Source organism: Gossypium raimondii, chromosome 8, assembly GCF_025698545.1.
Source record: "Gossypium raimondii isolate GPD5lz chromosome 8, ASM2569854v1, whole genome shotgun sequence".
Taxonomy (NCBI): Eukaryota; Viridiplantae; Streptophyta; class Magnoliopsida; order Malvales; family Malvaceae; genus Gossypium; species Gossypium raimondii.
In genome coordinates, this window is record NC_068572.1 from 15815195 (window position 1) to 15836424 (window position 21230).

The 21230-nt window shown below is 33.2% G+C and overlaps 1 protein-coding gene across 1 annotated transcript; it reads left to right on the forward strand.

Annotated features, from left to right (window-relative positions):
* The first annotated feature begins 607 nt into the window (after nt 1-607).
* On the forward strand, nt 608-11410 carry LOC105790912 (probable protein phosphatase 2C 44). The gene is made up of 5 exons (XM_012618719.2): nt 608-901; nt 1180-1443; nt 1529-1805; nt 1953-2107; nt 10868-11410. Exons 1-5 carry the CDS (start codon nt 830-832, stop codon nt 11003-11005), a joined length of 906 nt encoding a protein of 301 aa, XP_012474173.1. The 5' UTR covers nt 608-829; the 3' UTR covers nt 11006-11410.
* Nucleotides 11411-21230: the final 9820 nt, after the last annotated feature.

The following is a 21230-nucleotide window of genomic DNA, read 5'->3' on the forward strand; positions in this document are numbered from 1 at the left end:
GGGATGTCGCAAAAATTTTTTGAATGAAAGCGAAAAGCCATTAATTTGTAAGAACGGTGCAGGGGCAAGTATAAATTTCCAAGAGGCTGGTTTGAGGGGTTGAAAAAGAGAGGGGACGTAAGAGCAAGCAAGTCGCAATGGTCGGAAGTTTCAAGAAACAAAAACAATTGGCCCTACTCATGCGGAATTTGACATTATCCCTTGTATTTATACATTTATTTTGGTAAAATAAGCACAAACTAACCAAACAAGGACTCCTCCTCTCTAATTCCTAACAAAGAAATTTTACATATTATACTCTGACTCCTTAAACCAAAATAAATAGCATTCTGAGGGTGTTCTTAGTCAAACTTGAGTTTCATAGTCAATTCATCCTTATTATTTATTATATGTATTTTAATTTTCATATTTTTTCCTTTTAACAAAATCAAGAAAATACATTAAATATTTGCATACAATAATAATAATAAGCAAAGAGAAAACAATATATTTATGCTTTGTATAGCCAAAAGAAATTAATGCTTTTAGGTAGAAATTTTATATTCCTCTATTTCTAATTTTAATTAATTTATAAAATATATACAAAGTAATGGTCAACCAAAACCAACCTTTATCTCTATTATTCATTATATATTTTTCTGATCCTAATTTTATTGGTAGTGGAAATTACTCTGTTTTCATAGTTCTGGGTTTGTATTCACACCAAAACTGAAGGTTCTTTGACTTCTGGGTATTGGCCTGTTTAACCAAATACAGCATCATATATCAATTATCAGGCAAAGGAAGGGAAGGGTTCTACTTGGTATATTTATATGTTGAATTTGAAAACATGAGCCAACATTCATCCGTTGCAGGCGCCTCCCGCCCCGTTAAAGAAGCCGGCTTCTTTACCAAAATCAAGGTAACCAACCCTCTTCTTCTCATATCGTAATTCATAGATGCCCGCCTGCCTGCTCGCTCTTTTACTTTTTACTTTTATTCAATTACTTTTTCTGATTCAATTACTTGGATTGACTTGTAAAAATAAACGCGTTTGTTGTATCCATATATGTATGATGTATGTATGTATGTATGTATGTATGTATGTATGTATGTATGTATGTATGTATGTATGTATGAAGTTGGTGTAAACATCCTTCAGTTAATTTATTGCCCTGTGAATTTGTTTTTGGATTGCAGAATGTTGCTTGCCTGAAATCATCATCATCATCAGACAAGGGGAAAGGGGGAAAAGGGAAAAGCAAGTCATCAAGTAACAAAGTTTCCCATGGGTTCCACTTAGTGGAAGGTCAATCAGGCCATAAAATGGAAGATTACCATGTTGCTGAGTACAGAAAAAGGAAGAATCATACCCTTGGATTGTTTGCAATATTTGATGGTCACTTAGGGGATCGCGTGCCCACTTATTTGAAAGACAACCTTTTCAACAACATACTCGAAGAGGTATCTTTTCCTTCTCATCACTATCCTTGTGTTCCAATTTCCAATTGCTTCTTATATTATACATGGCTTAAATACAATGATACAGCCAAATTTCTGGAAAGACCCTGAGGCCGCAATACGGAGTGCATACTCCTCCACAGATAAGTTTATATTGGATAACTCTATGCAATTAGGGCCTGGCGGCTCCACTGCTGTAACTGCAATTGTCGTTGATGGCAAAGATTTATGGGTAGCGAACATTGGTGACTCTAGAGCTGTTGTATGTGAGAGGGGCTCTGCCAATCAAATTACAGTGGACCATGAGCCGCATGCTGAACGAAGAAGGATAGAGAAGCAGGGTGGCTTTGTGACTACTCTTCCTGGTAATGTGCATTTTATGTTTCTCCTTTTATCACTCCGTGCACTAAGGCCATTCTAAACTGGTTATGCCACATCGATATAACTGGCAGGCAACATCGCCTTTTGTTAGAAAAAATAGTTTAATGATGAAAATGTGAATCATATTTCAGGAGATGTGCCTAGGGTGAATGGTCAACTTGCAGTAGCACGGGCCTTTGGGGATCAGAGCCTTAAAGCTCATTTAAGCTCAGAACCTGATGTCAGACATGTCCCCATAGACTCCACTATTGACTTTGTAATACTGGCTAGTGATGGTTTGTGGAAGGTCAGTTGTTAATAGGTTATTATTTATAGCATTCGTCAATTTTGTCTGTTTCTTTGATCTCTATTCTGCATCTCTGGTTTTGTGTGCATGAAGCACCCAAGGTAAGGAAATTGCATGTATGTCAATCTGTCTATTGAACAAAAAAGATGGATCCATTTTTCAAAATAAAAACCATGGAATAATTGGGGTGGTAGAGTGTAGCCTGGTTCTCCTCATTGATGTGGTTTAGGGGAGAAAACATCAGTAAACAAACGAATTGGGCTTGAAGAGATGGAACTCTAGAAACTTAGGGTTATAAAAACCTCTAGTTTTTCTATTAATTCAAAAGAAAATAATCAGAATAATAATGATGGCTGTAAAGGCTACAACTTATTTATATAGACTTTCTTTCTTGCAAGTAAAGTTACTAGGCGTTCTTGCAAACAAAGTTCTATTCCAAGCCCTAGGTTTAAATACTTAAGATAACTAATAACCCTAGACATCTATAATATATTTAATACTTAAAATAAATATTATAAGATAAAACTAAAATAATAAAATATTATAATATAAATAAAGCTCCTGCGTCATTCTCCCCCACTTGGAAAACTCGGCTTCCAGCAAGAAAACTTTCACCACTTTCAGCATTAATTTCTATATCAATACCCCAACTCATGCTTATCATAGAAACATGCTGATTAGAATGCTGCTGTTGCTTTTCATTTGTCAAACTGGTGTGTAGTTGCTCAAAAATATTTGTCTTGAAACTCTAGAGCCCATAAAAATCAAGAACACCAATCAAGTATTCTGATTCCAGAATCTGACCAGTAACAAGATGTATCTCCCCCCCCCCCCCAAAAAAAAAAAAAGCCAGCCAAATAAATTTGAATAAACAATGTTGGCCTAAGCATCTCTACTGAGAGTTGCAGCATCTAGATCCCACAATTTTGAAATGGTCTCATTACAAGTCACAAAAACATGTTTATATGAGTTGCTTTCAACACTAGTCACACTTGATCACTCGAAATGTGATCCATTACTTTCATTAGGATCATTAGCTTGGCTCAATATTTTAACATTGAAGAAACCTCCAGACACGCCAAGACAAATTCCACTGGAATGTTGATTCTGCATTACTAATAGCTGTGAATCAGATGCATTTTACCAATAGCTGCATGCCCTTGAAAAGGGCATTCTCCTTCACACGGTTGGAATCAATTGATTGAAGCTCCTTCTTTAGCTGATTAGGCTGTGTAATTGCCATAACAAAAACAAAACGCAAAAAGAGAATGAAAATGGTGCTTTAGCTGCTGCAGCAGCTTTAGCAGCATCTGTGGCTGCTATCATCTCTTGTGCACCCTCTTGAAGCCGAAAATAATCACCCTCAATCACAAATAACTTAGGGCAGCTAGCTACAAAGTCATCCAACTTCTCGTACCTTTTCTTATGATCAAGGCAGTGTAATGGTGGAAACACTTTCCTCAGCCTAATTGGCTGCGTTGAGCTGGTTTGAATTCTGCCACCAGTTGGCATTGTACGAACTATGCACACCAACAATGACCTTTCATCAAGCAAAGCAGTCCCTGAAGTCTTAGACGATAACAAGATATTAGTCTGCCCCATTGAAACGAACTTTTCAGGTGAAATAGCATTAGCACCATTGTTGATTGTTATTCCACTGAAATTAATAGAGTGCTTATGATTGCTAGCGCCCAGAATAGTTAGTTCTGCATTTAAGGTAGCTATTATAGCAGCTGCATGCTGTTTTGCAATGCCAAGTTGTCTACTTACCTCACTCATGATCTGCCTAAATGTGTTTGGCATTTCTAACTACTCATAAAGGCATCTATGGTCTTAAAAGTTGTCTCAGAGAAAAAACAAACTAGACCAAGATGTTTGAACAAATAATTGTTGTTCGGTTGCCAAGGAAAGCAGTCGTTCAAAATTATCAACAAAAAATACTCGTCCGTACCTCTTTCACCAAGACTCTCTCCTATTTTAGCAACACCTATTTCACCCGAAATTTCGGAACCAGTTTTTCAGTAACATCTTTCACAAACTTAGCTTTCACATCAAGTGCAAGTAATTTTCTTCTAAAAGGCTGCATCACCATTACACGATTACTTGCCTTCAAGAATTCTTGCTTTTTCTTGAGTTCAACATTGAATTCTCTCTTAGAAGAATCTGTTTTAAGTGTAGAAACTGAAACGGTTCTTTTTACTCCAAAATCATCATCTACATTGTGTCCTTTGGCATATGTAAGAGATTTCTGATTCACCTCAAATCCTCCCCTTCTTTTGAGGTTGTGATATGAACAACCAAAGATTTTCCCTCAACTTTTTCACTTTCTTCAGGGTACTCACCATAAATAGGATCTAACAAATCATAATCTTGCTCTTCCACGTACATTTTGCTAAGAAAATCAGCAACTTCAAAATTAATTCCACTCTCATTTAATTCAAGGGCGTGAACCAACTGCTGCTTCAGTCCACCTTGTACCGCATGATCTACGGGTCCAACATCATGAAAAGGGTTTTCTTCTTCACCATCATCAGATTTATCAGTGAGACTATCTTCTGAAATGTCAAACTGGTTGTGGGCACCTTTTGGAATCTCCATGAAGGTTTCCTTTTGTTCCTGTTGTAGCCGAGCATAAATGGCACATGACAATTCTTCAGTCGCATGTCGTAGCACAGCCAATTCTGTTTCTTGATACTGATTTTGTCTTCCTTGACCACTAATGCATCCAGCTATGGCTTAATAGCAAACCCTAATATAAACCTTAGGATCTAATTAGATTCTGATACCAAAATTGATGTGATTGAGGGGAGAAACAACAGAAAACAAACGAATAGGAAAGTTGGAACTCTAGAAACTTAGGGTTTAGTTCAATATAGTTTTAATTTTACAGGTTTGTTCCATGAAATCTCTTTTCGGACTTGTTCTTCAATCACTCGTTTGATGTACCTATGTTATAAGTTGAGTTAGAAAGCTCATAGCCTTGCTCTAAGATAGCGCCTTCCAATGAATTGTTATCCACTAAAGGAACCTCAATATTGAATGGTAGATGTTACACTTTTTGCCTCAAAATAGTTTACAGGGCTTAAATAGACTAGAAAGTGTCATCTTCATTATTACACTTCACTAATTCTCGAGCGCATCCCTCAAACCACGAGTATGTGATAGGGCATTCTTATTTGGACAATCTCTCTCTTTCTCTCAAAACATTGTGGAAGAGATGAGGGAGATATGGTAAATTCTTAAGGCAAATGAGCATTTTCATTTTGTATACTATATACTAGTTTATCTATAGGCAATAACCAACTTACTCCAAGCAATAAGTTGCTCAAATTTGACCTAGGGATTAAATATTTGCTTCAACTCGACTTGAACTCAGGGCAAGAGTTCAAATGCTTAAGCTTTAACATGTTAATTAAACCAACAATTTGAGATTGAGTCAACTCACTCTCCATTCTCAAATAGATTATGCTCCATTTTTTAGTAAGGCAGAGTTCATTATTTGGAACTTTAAGAACAAATAATTTATTACGGGCTAAATCTATATTAGGAAAGGCCATTAATTTCGGATTTTCTAATTAAGGCATTGAAATTTTACTTCTTTCCTTAGGTTTCTTGATTGTGCTTTTAGTTTAGTTGATTTATTTCCTTTCTAGAATAGGTTTCCTATTTATGTAATAAGATTAGTCCTTATTTAAAGGTACGTTTGGAGTAATAAAACCTAACCAAATTTTCTATTAAAAAAATCTAAAGGGATTTGGATCTCTCTCTTACATGTCCTAAGGTTTTAGTCTCCCTTTGATAACTGAACTATCAATCACAATGAATGATCCTGGGCAATAGCAAAATAATGGTTGGCAAAGTGGTGACCAAACATGCATAAGGAGCTTGAGCATATGTGGACAAAGATAGAACAAATGCTTGATCGTACATTGTAGCTTGTTGATGAAATTATTGCTGAAAGCAAAACACGAGTGTTCAATCAAATGTAGAAGGGATGGATAAAATTATTGTTTTTAAAAAGGTCAGTAACTCTATGGTAGGTACAAAGGTAGACCCTCTAACTGAATAAAACTAAACCATGGCATCCGCTACCAATCTCATTGCTTTATCCTATGCATCAAACACTCTTAAATACATCTCAACAAAAACCGTGGCTGCCACAATCAACTTCACTTCCTTGTCATATTCATTAACCCCTTCTAAACTCATATCCCACAATCCAAAACACCTCTAAAATTTAAAAAGTTGAACGAGTCTAAATCCAATGGATTACATAGTGAAAGGGGTATTGATGATAGAGACTCAATTGTTAGTTCTTTTATTGTTAAGAATGTGCAGTTTTTAATTACTAAAGACATCCTTGGGTTTATGGAAGTTGCTAACAGAGAAAGTTCGAAAGATTATTTTTTGAAAATTGTTAATTCTAGTGAGAAGTTTGAAGAGGTTTATCCAATGGTTCTGATAAAAAAGAATAAGCATGTGGAGGTCCATGACTCCTATTGGTTTCCACTATTAGCAATGGAAAGGAATAACGGTGTGGTTTTGGTTGGTTTACCTAATAAAATTACCTTCGGTTTGATTACGATGATGAATGATGGATGTGTAAGCACTGAAAATGTCAACCACTCTTTAGGAAGGTACCTTTTGTCAAATTTCTCCTTACTTCGAGCTTGAGTACAAGCTCTTTCTCTAGGAGGAGAGTAATGTTATGGGCTGAATCTATGTTAGGAAAGGCGATTAATTTTGGTTCTCTAATTAAGGCTTAGATTGAGATTTTATTTCTTTCCTTAGGTTTCTTAATTGTGCTTTTATTTCAGTTGATTTATTTCCTTTCTAGAATAGGTTTCATATGCATGTAATAATACTGGTCCTTACTTAAAGGGCCATATGGAATAATAATACCTAAGAAGTATTTCTATAAAAAAAATTCTAAAGAGATTTAGGTCTCTCTCAAACGAGTCCTAACGTTTTCTTCCTTTCATGAGCTGATCTACTAAAGCAAAATAGATCGTAACATGATTTGGCTGGAGCCTAATAGAGAAGAGATATCATATTTATCTCTTGTAAGAATTCTTTCTATAAACACTGAAGAGAAATTTAATTGGACTGCCGCATATACATATTAGATTGGTTATAGTACGAAAACTTTTGCTGTATTGTTTTCTAATCTTTATCTGCTGGGTCTGGTCATTGTTGAATGATAGAGTTCGAACTAGTTTCTTACCAAACTGATCACAAATAAATATTATATATCTAGAAGCTATACACGTTCTCTTTGTTAAACAAAAGAGAATTCCAGTTCCACTGCAGCAGTTTGAACTTTGAGATTTTATGTTGGAATGATACATCCTAAGCATTCTAAAAGTGATCTAATTGTTTTCTTGATAAGTTTTCCTTTATTTTTAATGTTCCACTATTCTTTTAGTTAGTAATTATGCTTCTAAGTGGACATATGACTAGCTTAGCGGCATTTTGTCTTTGGGTAAAATACACAGTTGGTTTCCTAATTTTCATAAGTTTTAATTTTAGGCATCAAAAACAAAAAAAAAAAAAAAATGCAAAAAGGGCACCACAGTTACAAATCGTTTTCATTTTGGTCACTCGTCATTAATTTGGAGTTAGACAATGTTATTGTACACTCATTTTAGTCACCCACTTTGAATAAGTTTCTATTTTAATCACTAATTTTATTTTCTTTTTCTTTTTTTAAAGAATTAATTTTAGTTTTTTTTCCAACAAATGGGAAAAGCCTAGATTTTGTAGAGAAAACTTGGGTTTTACATGGAAAACCATTTTATCTTATTAATATTTTTTGTACTTTTTAGAATTAATTTTAGTTTTTCCCTAGGAAGGAAAATTTGGGGATTTTATAGGAAATTACCCGGATTAAAGGGAAATATTGGGGTTTTACAAAAAAAAAAGATCTTTTAATTTCCTTTATTTTTAGAATTAATTTTAGTTTTTTAGTAATAAGGAAAACGTGGGTTTTTACAAGAAAAACTTGAGTTTTTAAAGGGATTGAGTTATAGGAAAAATCTTGGGTTTCATGTTGCAGCTGAATAACTCAGTTTCCCATAAAAAAAACCAAGTTTTTTAAAAATAAAATTAATTCTAAAAAAGAAAATGAATAACCAAAATGAACAGTTAAAGTTGAGTGACTAAAATGAGCATACAATAATATTGCCTAACCCAAAATTAATGGCTGGTGACCAAAATGAAAACGGTTTGTAACGGCAGTGGTTTTTTTTTTTGGCAATTTTTTTTATTTTATTTTCAATACCCAAAATGAAAATTTACAAAAGTTGGATGACCAACTTTGTAGTTTACCCTTTTATCTTTTAATGAGATTTAATGGCTAGGATTAGGTGGTGATTGTGTACTAAGGTGCTAGGTTTACTACTATGTAGTTATTGATTTGGATGGTTCTTTATTTTATTGAGTTATCACGTGACTAGCATGTAATTTCCTGATGATTTTAAAAGGCTAGGCTTCTGAAACACAGATCGAAGAAGAGTATTCCTTTTCTTTTAGAATCTGCCTTCTTAAATGTGCTATTGTTCCTCACCAACTTCGGAGAATTTGGCAAAGATCAGCCCCTGATAATGAAGACCAGAAACTAATGAATTATATAATATTGAAGTTGGAGCAAGAAAACTAGGTTTTAGTGTTTTAGACCCACTAATAGATAATATTTGCAATACTATACAGCTGCCTAATATGTCAAAAAATTGCACTGGGGTTTCAACAGCTTCAATCCTAGCCCTTGGATTAATCCACATAAATCCCCATTCGAACTCATAGCGGCATCACATCCTAACCACTTGATCACTTAAAACTAATGCATAATCACTAACCATTAACTAAAGTGAAACAATAGCCACCGGCCATGTAGTCTGTTGGTACAATGTTGGACTTTAGTTCCAATGACAGGCATGAACCTTTAAGCTCTTTCATAACCTTGATTTAATGTTCTGATGCCCTTTGCATTTTCCTCAAAATTGATATAGTTTAACGTATAAATTTTTTAGAATTTATGGTTTATTAATTTTGCATATAGTCAATATCTTGATATATTTGCCCTTTTATCAATACTTTTTTACCTCTAATTTTGTTTTATTAACAGTTATACTAAGAACTGTAGGCAAATGGTACATTGTGTCCTTTTTTTAATGTTATTAAGTTATTCTTTACTTGGACTTGCCTAATGATAGTTGTTGGTGAATGTTCATTACAATGTCTTTGGCTGATGTTTTGGAATGTTAATAACGTAATATCTATTAGATAAAAAGTAGATAATCATTGAATTGATTGTTAATATCCATGAGGTGGTGGTAGATAAATCCTTGATAATTTTGAGGTCATTGAGATTTAAATTGCCAATGATTTAAAACTTTTAATGCATCAATAAACTCATTTTGGAGACAATTCAAGGAAGATTTTCAGTAAAAAAACGATGAAAAATTCTAGGAAAAGCAAAAAAGGACAATTTTTAAAATTGTTATGTAGATAAAAGTAAACATTTAGGGTTTGTTTGATTCAAGGAATTGATTTTCCGGAAAATCATTTCCAACTTTTCCAGCGTTTGATTGGCGGAAAACATTTTCCATTTGGAAAATGAACTCCAAAACAAGGGAAAATGGGTTACATTTTAGGGAAAATGTCTTACCCTTTCAATTTCTGTAAGACATTTTCCGTGCTCTCCTCTCTATCGCCTCCTTCATTCCTTCCTTCATTTCCGGTAGAAAATTGCTTCTGTTTATTGATTTTCCAAGAACTTGTTTTTTAATTATTCAATACTTGTTTTTTAACACAATTACAAATAATTTATTTGATATTAATTTTCAATTTATAACGATTAATATTGTAGCTTAATAATTGAGTATTATTATAAATAAATCATTGCAATATATGTAAAAATAATTTAAAATATAAAATTTATTAATATATATCAATATATGTAAAAACAATTTTTCAAAAATATTTCAGAAATCGCCAAACAATAGAAAATATTTTACACAGATTCAATCAAACACCAGAAAATATTTTCCAGTAAATCATTTTACAGAAAAGTAAAACATTTTCCCGAAATCATTTTACGGAAAATATTTTACTGGCAATCAAACAGACTCTTAACTAAATGTTATTTCAATACTTTTATCATATTACTGTCTTGTTTCATTCTTAAATCAATGATGTTTCCCTTTTAACAGTTATTAGATACAAAATCTCCGTTCAACTATGTCCTTTAGTCTTTACCAAAGGAAAGAAGAAAAACAATAGAAGTAATTCTATTGTTCAATTTTAGCAGTACACAGTAGAATGGAAATTTATCCTGTACATTGATGTTAGATTCTTAAAACTCCACGATTTGCCTATAACTAGGGAAATTTGTAATGACATGTTGATCATAAAATGCTTGCCGTTGTAGTTTAAAAACTCTACAGTTAGTATACAGGATAATAATCAATTTGACGTTCTTAGTACTAAAAAGTTTGTGCTCTTTTAGTATCATTTTTTTTTTTTAATTTTATCAGAGACCAACTTAACTTTGCTCGATTTCCATTATATGGACTTGTTTTAGGGAAATGATCATCATGTATAGCAAAGATTAATGCCCTGTGATGGTGTTCTTTATCTGCTCTGCTAAAATGAGTTGTATGTTTTTAAATGGCATAGGGTTTCTTTAGTTCTATGTTGGCTGTAAGAAGCTGACGCATGACACAAGTAAAAGAAAAACAACTTGTATCATTTGTTTGGCAGGTAATGAAGAATGAAGAGGCAGTTAATTTGGCGAAATCCGTGAAGGATCCCCAAGCAGCAGCCAAACTGTTAACGACCGAGGCATTGGCTAGAAAAAGCAAAGATGATATATCATGCATTGTAATTCGATTTGGCTGATGCAGATAGCATTGTTTGGTTTGCCAGTGGGAGGCGCTGTACATGGGGGGAACTCTTATGAGTTGGAGAGCTTGGAGGTTCATGTATGTGGGTAGGTTTCTTAGCAGGGACAACGATGTGTGAGCTATTAGTTGAGATAGAATTGTGGTGCATTTTTTGTATTCCTAGAGAGCTTCCTCATTAATCAATGATTATGAACATGAACAGGTTTGCATTTGGACTAAAATGTGTGGGGGCTTGTCTTGTCTTGGCTGGCTTGGCTGCCAATTAATATAGTTATAATATAAGATAGACCTGTGAATGTGATTGAAAAGTGAAAGGTTGAAACAGAGATTGATACTAATCAGCTGCAGATACAGTGTGTGGATACAAGTATATATAAATATGTTTATGTATATACATATACATACTCTCTCCGTTCTGTTTCCATATACTACTTCGGCATTTTGTGTCCAGCATGTATCTCTGTTTACCGTACGCGACCTCCTACTTTATAAGCACTGCATTTTTCTCTTCCTATTTTTAGCAGAAGAGAACAATGTGATTGGATTGCAATAGAAAATAAGGGGGCATGTATTGTTCAAACAAACTTACACAATGGAATGCTTGTAATTTTACCATTAAATTCGGGATATCTTATTAACGAAGTGTTAGTGTAATATTTTGTCCTGAAATTGACAACTATTTCAACTTTGGTACTTGTTTTTTTTTTTTTTTAATTTTGTTTTTAGGTATTTGAACACTTTGAAATAGAAGTACCAAAAATCAAGTTGAGGGATAAAATTAAATTAATCTTAAAGAAAAACATCTTCTCAAGCCATTGAGGTTATTTTCTTTTAAAGGAAAAGATAAGTTCTAGATTTTATCACCAATATGTCTTTCATACGAGAATTCAAATTTGACAATTTTACTGTGACCTCAAGTTTAATCCACTTAATTTTTAAAAAGATTCCATTGATATTTTAATTTGAATATTTTATTGTGAACACTTTAAAAAAACTTGTGATCGTGTAAAATTGGCTGAACAAATAGTAGGTAAAAATACTTTTTATAATTTTTTAATGTTTTGTATAACGTTTTGGTTTAATGATAAATTTGACTACTAATGTTTGCATATTTTGTCAAAATGACTCTAATTGTATTTTGAGCCTTTTTTTCCCATCACCCTTTATCATGTTTTTAATCTGCTTTTCTAATGATTTAATGAAAGTATCATTGAAAAAATTAACTGGATGATGTAGAATTTCATATGTGAAATATTTTAATGAGATGTAATTTATTACTTAAATAACCTAATAAGATAATTACATGTGAAAAGTAATAAAATAAATATATAATACATTAAATTTAAAAAATAACTCTTAATTTAAATAAAATAAACGTAATTATCTAAAAGAATAAATCAATAGAAAAACTTCTCAATAAAAAACATATGAAATATTGAAACCTTTTGAAGGAAAAGAAAAATTGGAACCTTGAATTTATTCATTAAATCATTAGAAAAACATATTGAAAAAAAAACAAGGTTGATGGCTAAAAAAGGCTCAAAAATACAATTAGGATAATTTTGACAAAAATATACAAACGTTAGTGGCCAAAATTATTATTAAGCCTAACGTTTTTAGTAAAACTTTAATTTCTTACTACTTAAAATTACTAAATTTCTTTAAAAACAAACTACTTTATCTCTTAAAACATTTCTAAATAACTAAAATCATTTGGACATTGCAAAATTTTTAGTATATTACTAAAATTTTGCTCAATTATTGAATCTCCTAACAAATTCTAAATCTTTTATAGATTTTGAATTTCTTCTGAATTACTAAATCTCATAAACAATTACTGAATTCCTTACATAATTATAGAATCCCTTAAGATTTATTGAATTTTAGACTTTCCCAAAACTCTTAAAGATTATCGAATACCTTACAAAATTTCTCATAACTATGTATATTATTGATTTTCTTTCAAATTTAGTGAATTTCTTAACACATTACTAGAGCTCTTACAAAATTTGTTAAGTTACTTGCAATACTATAAAGTTTTCATAAAACTATAAAATTTCTTGCCATGTGAATTACTGAATATTGTTTAAATTTATATTTCATAAATATTTTCTTGCACAGTCTTTGTGGGTACGATAACTTGACATTTTTGTCACTTTATTACTTGATACAATTGTGTACAATTGCACATTTTCATTGTTCCAACCCTACCTGGTGCACGATTCACATTCACTTCTTTGATTTTCCCTTAAAAGAAAAAATGTGGAGAATCAATCTTTTTTATGATTAATTGATTCTTATGAATAAATGAATGTGAATATTATAAAATTTTCATCACATGCATGCATATATTGTAAAAATGTCATCTAGTTTAGGTAAGAATGCCACTAGGACTATTGTATCATCATTCTTGAAATATTGGATAAAAACCTTACATGTTTTTAAAAGATTGAGCGGGAAAAGGTCATTGAACAAAACCTACGGCCTCTATTAATGGTCCCTAAGTGATAGTATGATAAAGTTTCAAGTCAGTTTCTATCCTGGCCACACCCCAAGGTAAACTTTATCATATGGGTTCACTGAATGAGATTTCCTTTTAAGGACAACTAGTCATGTATGACTCTTGGTGAGATTGTCCCAAGATGACTCACAAATGAGAGCATGTTCATGATGGGTGTTGAGTCAATAGTTGCACACTCAAGATCATCTCTTATTAAATAGTTTCTCAAGAAATTATATTTAAGCTAGAGATGATGGCCAAATATTAAATAGTCGTTGGTTCGTGTAAAGTCTTGAGAATTAAGATTCACGAACTGATTAGATGTAATTCATGTTCTTGTTAATTAATCATGAGAACCTAGGACGACATGATTGATGGGTGTGAAAATGACCGTAGCAACGGAAAAATGTTTTTCAATGTTTTAATACAAGACTCATGCATCATACTACAATTTTGATATATTGCTGAAATGAAAATATTTGCTTAATAAAAAAAGTAATAATTAGTGAATCTTTATTTTTTCAGTTCGAATATGTCTCATACTCCTCTTATTAGCATTCTTACTGAAAATAAATTGAATGGAGATAACTTTTAAGAATGGAAACATAACTTGCTGATAGTTCTCTACTATGAGAAACAAATTTTCATCCTTGACGAACCTTGCCCACCTGAAGCTCAGCCCAAGGCAAGAAATCACCGGAGAGATTTTGACTCAATTGCTCGATGTTATATGTTAGTGAGCATGAGTAATGTGCTGCAAAAGCAACATGAGAATTTTCGTACTGCCAAAGAGATCATATGACAAATTTGGAGGATTTGTTCAAAGGCAAAATCGCATTGGCTCAACAATCCTCTATTACAAATTTGATGAACTCTCAGCAAAAACCCGGCACTCCGGTCAAAGAACATATGCTTAAGCTTATGAGATTCTTTGAGAAAGCAGAGGACAAAAGGGATGAACTAGATGTGAACACTTAAATTGAAATAGTGTTCAAATCCTTGACCAATGAGTTCGCAAGCTTTAGAGCTGCTTACAACTTTGGGAACAAGACGCTTACCTTGACTCAGTTCATGAAGGAATTACAATCATATGATTCGATGTTGAATGGTTGTAAGCCGGTTCAGGAGAAACTTGAGGCAAACTTAGTTGTGGGCCCCTAATCCTCTAAGGGGAAACAACTAAGGGAAAGAAGAAACCGATGAAGTCTTCAGCTCCACCTCGTGTGGATAGGAAGAAGACTAAGAAGTCAAATGATCCTAAAAAGATCAAATGTTTCTTCTGCAAAAGGAAATGCCACTTCAAATCAAACTACAAGGAGTATTTGGATTACATAGCCGAAAAGGGAAAATGTATGAAACTCTTTATCATTGAAGCATGCTTAGTGGAAGAATCAATTGAAAACTGGTTATTGATTCTGGAGCCACTAACCATGTTTGTGTTTCTTTACAGGCGTACAGTGAAACAAGAAGTCTGCGCGACAAGAGCCTCTCATTATGGGCTGAAGATGAGAGCTATGATTCAACTGAAGTAGTGGGAGAAGTTATTTTACATTTTGATAAATTTAGGAAGATTTTTTTAAAGGACATATTTTATGTACCTTATTTTAAGATGAATTTAGTTTCTATAAAATGTTTATTTAATGATGGTTATTCCGTGACATTCAATAAAGGGATTGCTATTCACAGAAATTATTCTATAATCTGTAATGGACGGATAGAAAACAATCTCTACTTTATCAAAACAAACAACTACTCAATGCTTCAAACTGAAATGGTGAGTAAGAAACTTAAAACTTCTCACTCTAATGAGGGGTACCTACGAAACTTAAGACTTAGTCATATTAACCAAAAAAGAATCACTAGACTCGTGAAAGATGGTCCCTTAAGTATGCTTAAGGAAGTTAGTCTTCCACAATGTGAATCTTGCTTAGAAGGTAAAAGGAATAAGATGTCTTTTAATGCAAAAAGTATAAAGGTCAACCAACCTTTAGAACTTGTGCATACTAATGTATGTGGTCCCATGAGGATCAATGCCTGAGGGGATTAAGGTTATTATGTAACTTTCATCAACGACTATTCTCGATATGGATATTTATATCTAATGCACTGCAAAAGAGAAACCTTTGATAAATTTCAAGAGTTTCGTGCAGAAATAGAAAACCAATTAGGTTTATCCATAAAGAATCTTCGGTCTAACTGAGGTGAGGAATACTTGTCCGGAGAGTTCTTAGGATACCTTATAGAGAATGAAGTTTTATCTTAGTTGACAGCATCAGACACTCCACAACAGAATGACGTAGTTGAGAGAACAAACAAAACCTTGCTTGATATGGTTCGTTCAATGTTAAGTTATTCATAACTTCCTACTTCCTTCTTGGGATATGCGATACAAATGGCTTGCTATATTGTGAATGATTTGTCAACCAAGTGTTCTTGTAAGATACCTTTATGACTATGGCATGGAAAGAAACCCACTCTAAATCACTTTAGCATATGGGGTTGTCTAGTACACGTTATAGATAAGGATGCAAAGAAGTTAGATGCATAAACAAAATTGTGCATGTTTGTAGGATATCCGAAAGGAGCAGAAGGTGGATTGTTCTACAATTTGAAAGATAATACGATTAAAGTTTTTACTCGTGCTACTTTTCTTTAGGAAAGCTACATGGATCACTTTAAGCCTCAAAGTAAAATGGTACTTGAAGAACTTTCGGGAGTTGCAAAACAATCACCAAGTTCAATTCTCGAGGTAATGGGAGAGTTTCTAAGAAAGTGGACTTCTTTGTCTATGATGGTATTATTTATAATACAAAAGCCAATCACGAGGATGATGGTTCACTCACTTACGAGGAGGCTATGCAGGATGTTGATTCCAAGCTCTGAAAATAGGCCATGGATATTGAGATGGATTCGATGAAATCCAACACAGTGTGAGAACTTGTAGACTTACCAGTTGGGATTAAATCCATAGGGTGTAACTAGATCTTCAAGAAGAAGAGAAAGTGGAAACACATAAAGCTAGACTTGTAGAGAAATGCTACACATAGAAAGAAGGCATCGATTACGAGGAGACCTTCTCTCTGGTACTTATGCTCAAGTTTATTCGCATACTCTTATCCACTGTTAATATTCTCGATTACGAGATCTGACAAATGGATGTCAAGACAACATTCTTGAATGGCTATATTGATGAAACCATTTACATGGCTAAACAAGTTTGCAAATTGCTAAGATTCATTTATGGACTTAAGCAAGTGTCCCGTTCATGGAATAAAAGATTTGATCGAACGATCAAGACGTTTAGATTTGCGCAAAATGCTAATGAACCTTGTGTTTATAAGCGTATAAAGGACAAAAAAGTGGTGTAACACCCCAAATCCAGCCTAGAAGTTTACATTGAATCTGGGAAAAGTTACACCAACGTATTGAAAACTGATTTCGATAAGTATTCAGAAACCATTCAAAACTTTACACGTTCGTGGCAAAAATATTTTTAAAGTTTTAACTTTGGCAACCAAAAATCCATTTCCGTTTATTTAAGTGATTTTGTAGCTTCGTGTTAAAAATTGTTAGATACTGACGAGATTATAAGAAACAAGGCAAGTTCATAAATAGATGATAAAACCCCAAAAGAATCAATCATAGTTACATCAGTGCAAAAACAATCTAAGCTCCCATACGCCATTTGATCCTAAGTTAGATGTTTACCTGAACAGATAAAGATAAGACAAAGGATGAGCTACCAAGCACCGCATATAACCAAAATCAAATGCAAATAGATAAATCATAACATAAAAGTCATAGTAATGCAGAGAACTTAATAACAGTTGTATAACCAATACGGAACAATTTTAGAGTATCGTAGAGATTTTAATAGTGGTAATACAACAGAACAGAATAAGACAAAAACGAACAGAGCAAAATAAAACAAATCAAAATAAAGCAGAACCGAACAAAATAGTACAAAACAGACTAGAACATAACATAAAATATATGTCGATGTCGATGTAGTATTTTTCAAAACCAATCAAAGTGTAGATTTATCAAAAAACATCCTACCCAACTCCGCTACACACCAAAATAGAGTTCCCCAAAACTTGTCCAACCAAATCACACCAACAGATAACTGTGGACAGTGCCACTTGAATTTGTAGTGAAACTGCCAGATCAGAGACATGTGGTCAAGCCACTATATTGCAATCAAGCTACCAGAACAGAGTTGTGGATAAACCACCAGATAATGCAAATCATTAAACTGCCGTAAACTCCCTCCTTACACATCATCCCAATCCCTTGCAATATGTCATGGCATGCAGATATAGAGTCAAGGTAATAAGCATTAGGTCATGCATCATACAATAACAGAATCAGTAGGGATGAGAGTCCATGCTTTGTAATACAGATTTATCAAATCTCAACAGATCACATCAGATTACCATGAAATCATATGCATGGTTATAAGTCAGAATCAATACCAATCAATTCAACATATTTAGATATCTCATATTTTAAATCATAGAGTAACACAGGGCATACCATCAAACTTAACAGAATATGGATCGTACCTGGACAAGTCACATACCCAAACGCATCCAAACAGGGGTACCTTATATATTAGCAATCATCTTTACTTATTTGAACAATGGAAATGTACAAGTGTACACAATCGCAACAAGTAATAAAGTGACAAGTAAATGTCGAGTTATCGTACCCACAGGGACTGTGAAAAGAATTATTTATGAATGCAATTAAAAACATTTGGTGAAGAAAAGTATTTTGATTTGAAGAGGTGATTAAAAACTATGATTTTTAACTAAGTAAAATAAATAAAGAGGAAATAAAAGTTCTAATGCACGATTTCATAAGATGATTTTAATCAAGATGACATAATTGTGTTAGATTAATTACATTTCTTAACTTAGAATTACTAAATTCATGTTCATGTTGTTACAAATAAATTCACGACAACTTGGTAATTTGCTAACTTATGAACATACTCTCCTACCAAAATCCATTTACCTCTTGATTATATCTCTATGTCAATTCAACTGATTAAACATATTTTAATAAGCAAATGTGTTAATGCACATACATATTTATGAAATTAAAATAATCTCTTGTACATATCTCTATACCAATTTAAACAATTAATTCAATCTCATAAGCACATAAAAGATTACGTGAGGTAACAATGTATTCCTACCTTGAAATAATTTAATCACAATAATTTTGCAAGTTATGCAAGGCTAATGTATCGTTAGATACCGTTGCTAATTTAACCTTCACTACCTTAGATGATTAAACATGCATTAATTAAGTATTGTGTCAATTAATTACAATTTCAATCCGTTTAAATAACTAATTCATTAGTTACCTTACAATTGTAATGCAAGAATAACTTAATCATGGTTTTACTTAATCAAACATCTTACAAAGAACTATAACAACACAAACACAATTTTAAATTAAGTGAACAAAATGCAATCAACCTAACACGAATTAAATTTAAGCCATATTAATTAAATTAAACATATCAACATCACAATTATTCATACACATGTTCATAACAACAACAATAAAATTAAAATGATAAGGAACAAGAATCAAATCCGGTGTTTCTCCGAGGATTGACTAGTTTGCTCCGCTCATTCTTCTCCACTTGTTCTTGTTGAACCGAGACTTCCACGAACATTTGCATATTGCTCCAAATGCTAGTTGAAGGAATCTTTTTCAAGAGGTGAAATTGAGAAGGGAATGAGGAAGAAAATGAAGAACAACAGAAGGGGATTGAAGAGAGAAAGTGAGAGAGAAGTGAAAGGATTAGAGGTTTTGATATGTTTTTGAAATGAGAAACCAATGGGGTATTTATAGGTTGAATAGGCTACTAAAAATAGAAAAAAAATTAGCAGCCAAAGACTCCCCCCATAGCCGGCCACACATGTGGCAAGTTTGAAGGTTTCAAACGTGCTATTTTAAGGTAGGGGCAAATCTAGAAAGGCATAAATAGTGAAGGGGTTTGAATGCAAATTGATGGAGTATTCAAGGGCCATTTTGCAAGCCAAATAATTAGACAGACAAGCTGATTGGATCAGCATGTGGGATGTTTTTGGGCTACCCAATGCTCGATTGGATCAGTTTTCTCGGTTCAGCTCAACTAGGCCTCTTTTCATAATTAATTAATAATAATTTATTTAACCCAAAGTAAATTGGATTAAAATTAAAATTAACTAGATTACAGATTAATATTCATAATTTGGATTGTCTTATGCTAAAAAATTTAATTTTCCTTGATGCTTCAAAATCGCTTATTAGTTTTGCGCTTCTAGTAGTGTCTACCAAGCCAATTTTCGCTCTTTGTGTGAATTTGTCAAAATTGATCAAAATTAATCAAAATTTATTATAAAATTAATTAAATTTCAACATGTTAATAATTTAAGTAAAATTTAATTATTTTATAATTATTATATATTTTTCGACAATAATTTTCCAAAACTGCATGAATTTGAGTTAAAAAGAGCATGAAAAAGTGTGTATATTTTCATGTTTCCACTTATCTTAACTTAGAATAGACATACGTACAGATAAAAAATTATACACTAACAGATCAAAAAATATCAAGTTTTATAGCTAAACACAGATCATACGTACCTTAAGGAAGGCCTACGTTCGATCCAAACAACGTTCACGTCTTTGGGGAAAATTTTAGAATTTTTACCCATACGCCCGAGTGGATCCACACAACTTACCACAAACTTGTGTGGCCCTCTTAATGTCATACGCGGTCTATCACACGACCTAGCACACGGTCGTGTGGCTCCAAACAGTATTTACATGGTCTAGAACATAACCTGGCACACACCCGTGTGACCCATGATCTAACGATACTCACACACGGCCTGGACACACACCCGTATCCCTGGCCCATACAAAACCTACACAAAACATTCCCACACACGGTCTGGGCACACACCCGTGTCCCTAGCTCGTGTGTCTCTAATTCGTGAATAATGAGTTGCATGGCCTGCCACACGGCCTGACACACAGCCCACCACACAACCGTGTGGCGTCGACAATCCTATTTTTCGATGACTAAAACTCGAAGAGGAAAGGGTTTTTGGTACCCACCTGATACGGATTTGATATAGAAGCAACAAGAATGAATTCATGTCCCTAAAACGACATTACAACAACAAATCAGATGACTTATTCAAAATAAATCGCTAAGATTAGCATCCAAAACTGAAGTTATGTCAAAGAACTTCGACACGAAATCTCAAAATGAAAGCTAATGCTTACCCTTACACAAAATCAATAGGAAAAACTTAGAATATTGGAAGGACGTTACTCTTGAAAACTTCGTCTGATAAAGACTTACACGAATTAGCAATCCATTCCAATGAAAGGAACGTAACTTCGACCATTATCAAACTCAAGCAAATAAAACTGAATCAGGATCACTTACAATTTGCTTGAAGATTAAAGGCACAAAGGGACTTGGCGTAATGAATACAAAAAAACTCAATGACAAAATATCAAAGCAAAAGAAAAGAAAAGTATAGTTGGTCGGAACAAAAGCAAAAACATAAAAAGAAAAGTTGAAGGGAGGAGAACGTCCTAGGAAGATGAGGAAAACAAGCTACTTAACTTATTTTCTTTAAAATCAAACAAAACAAACTAAGTTACTGAATAGCAAAAAATATTTCCCCATTGCTTACACAAA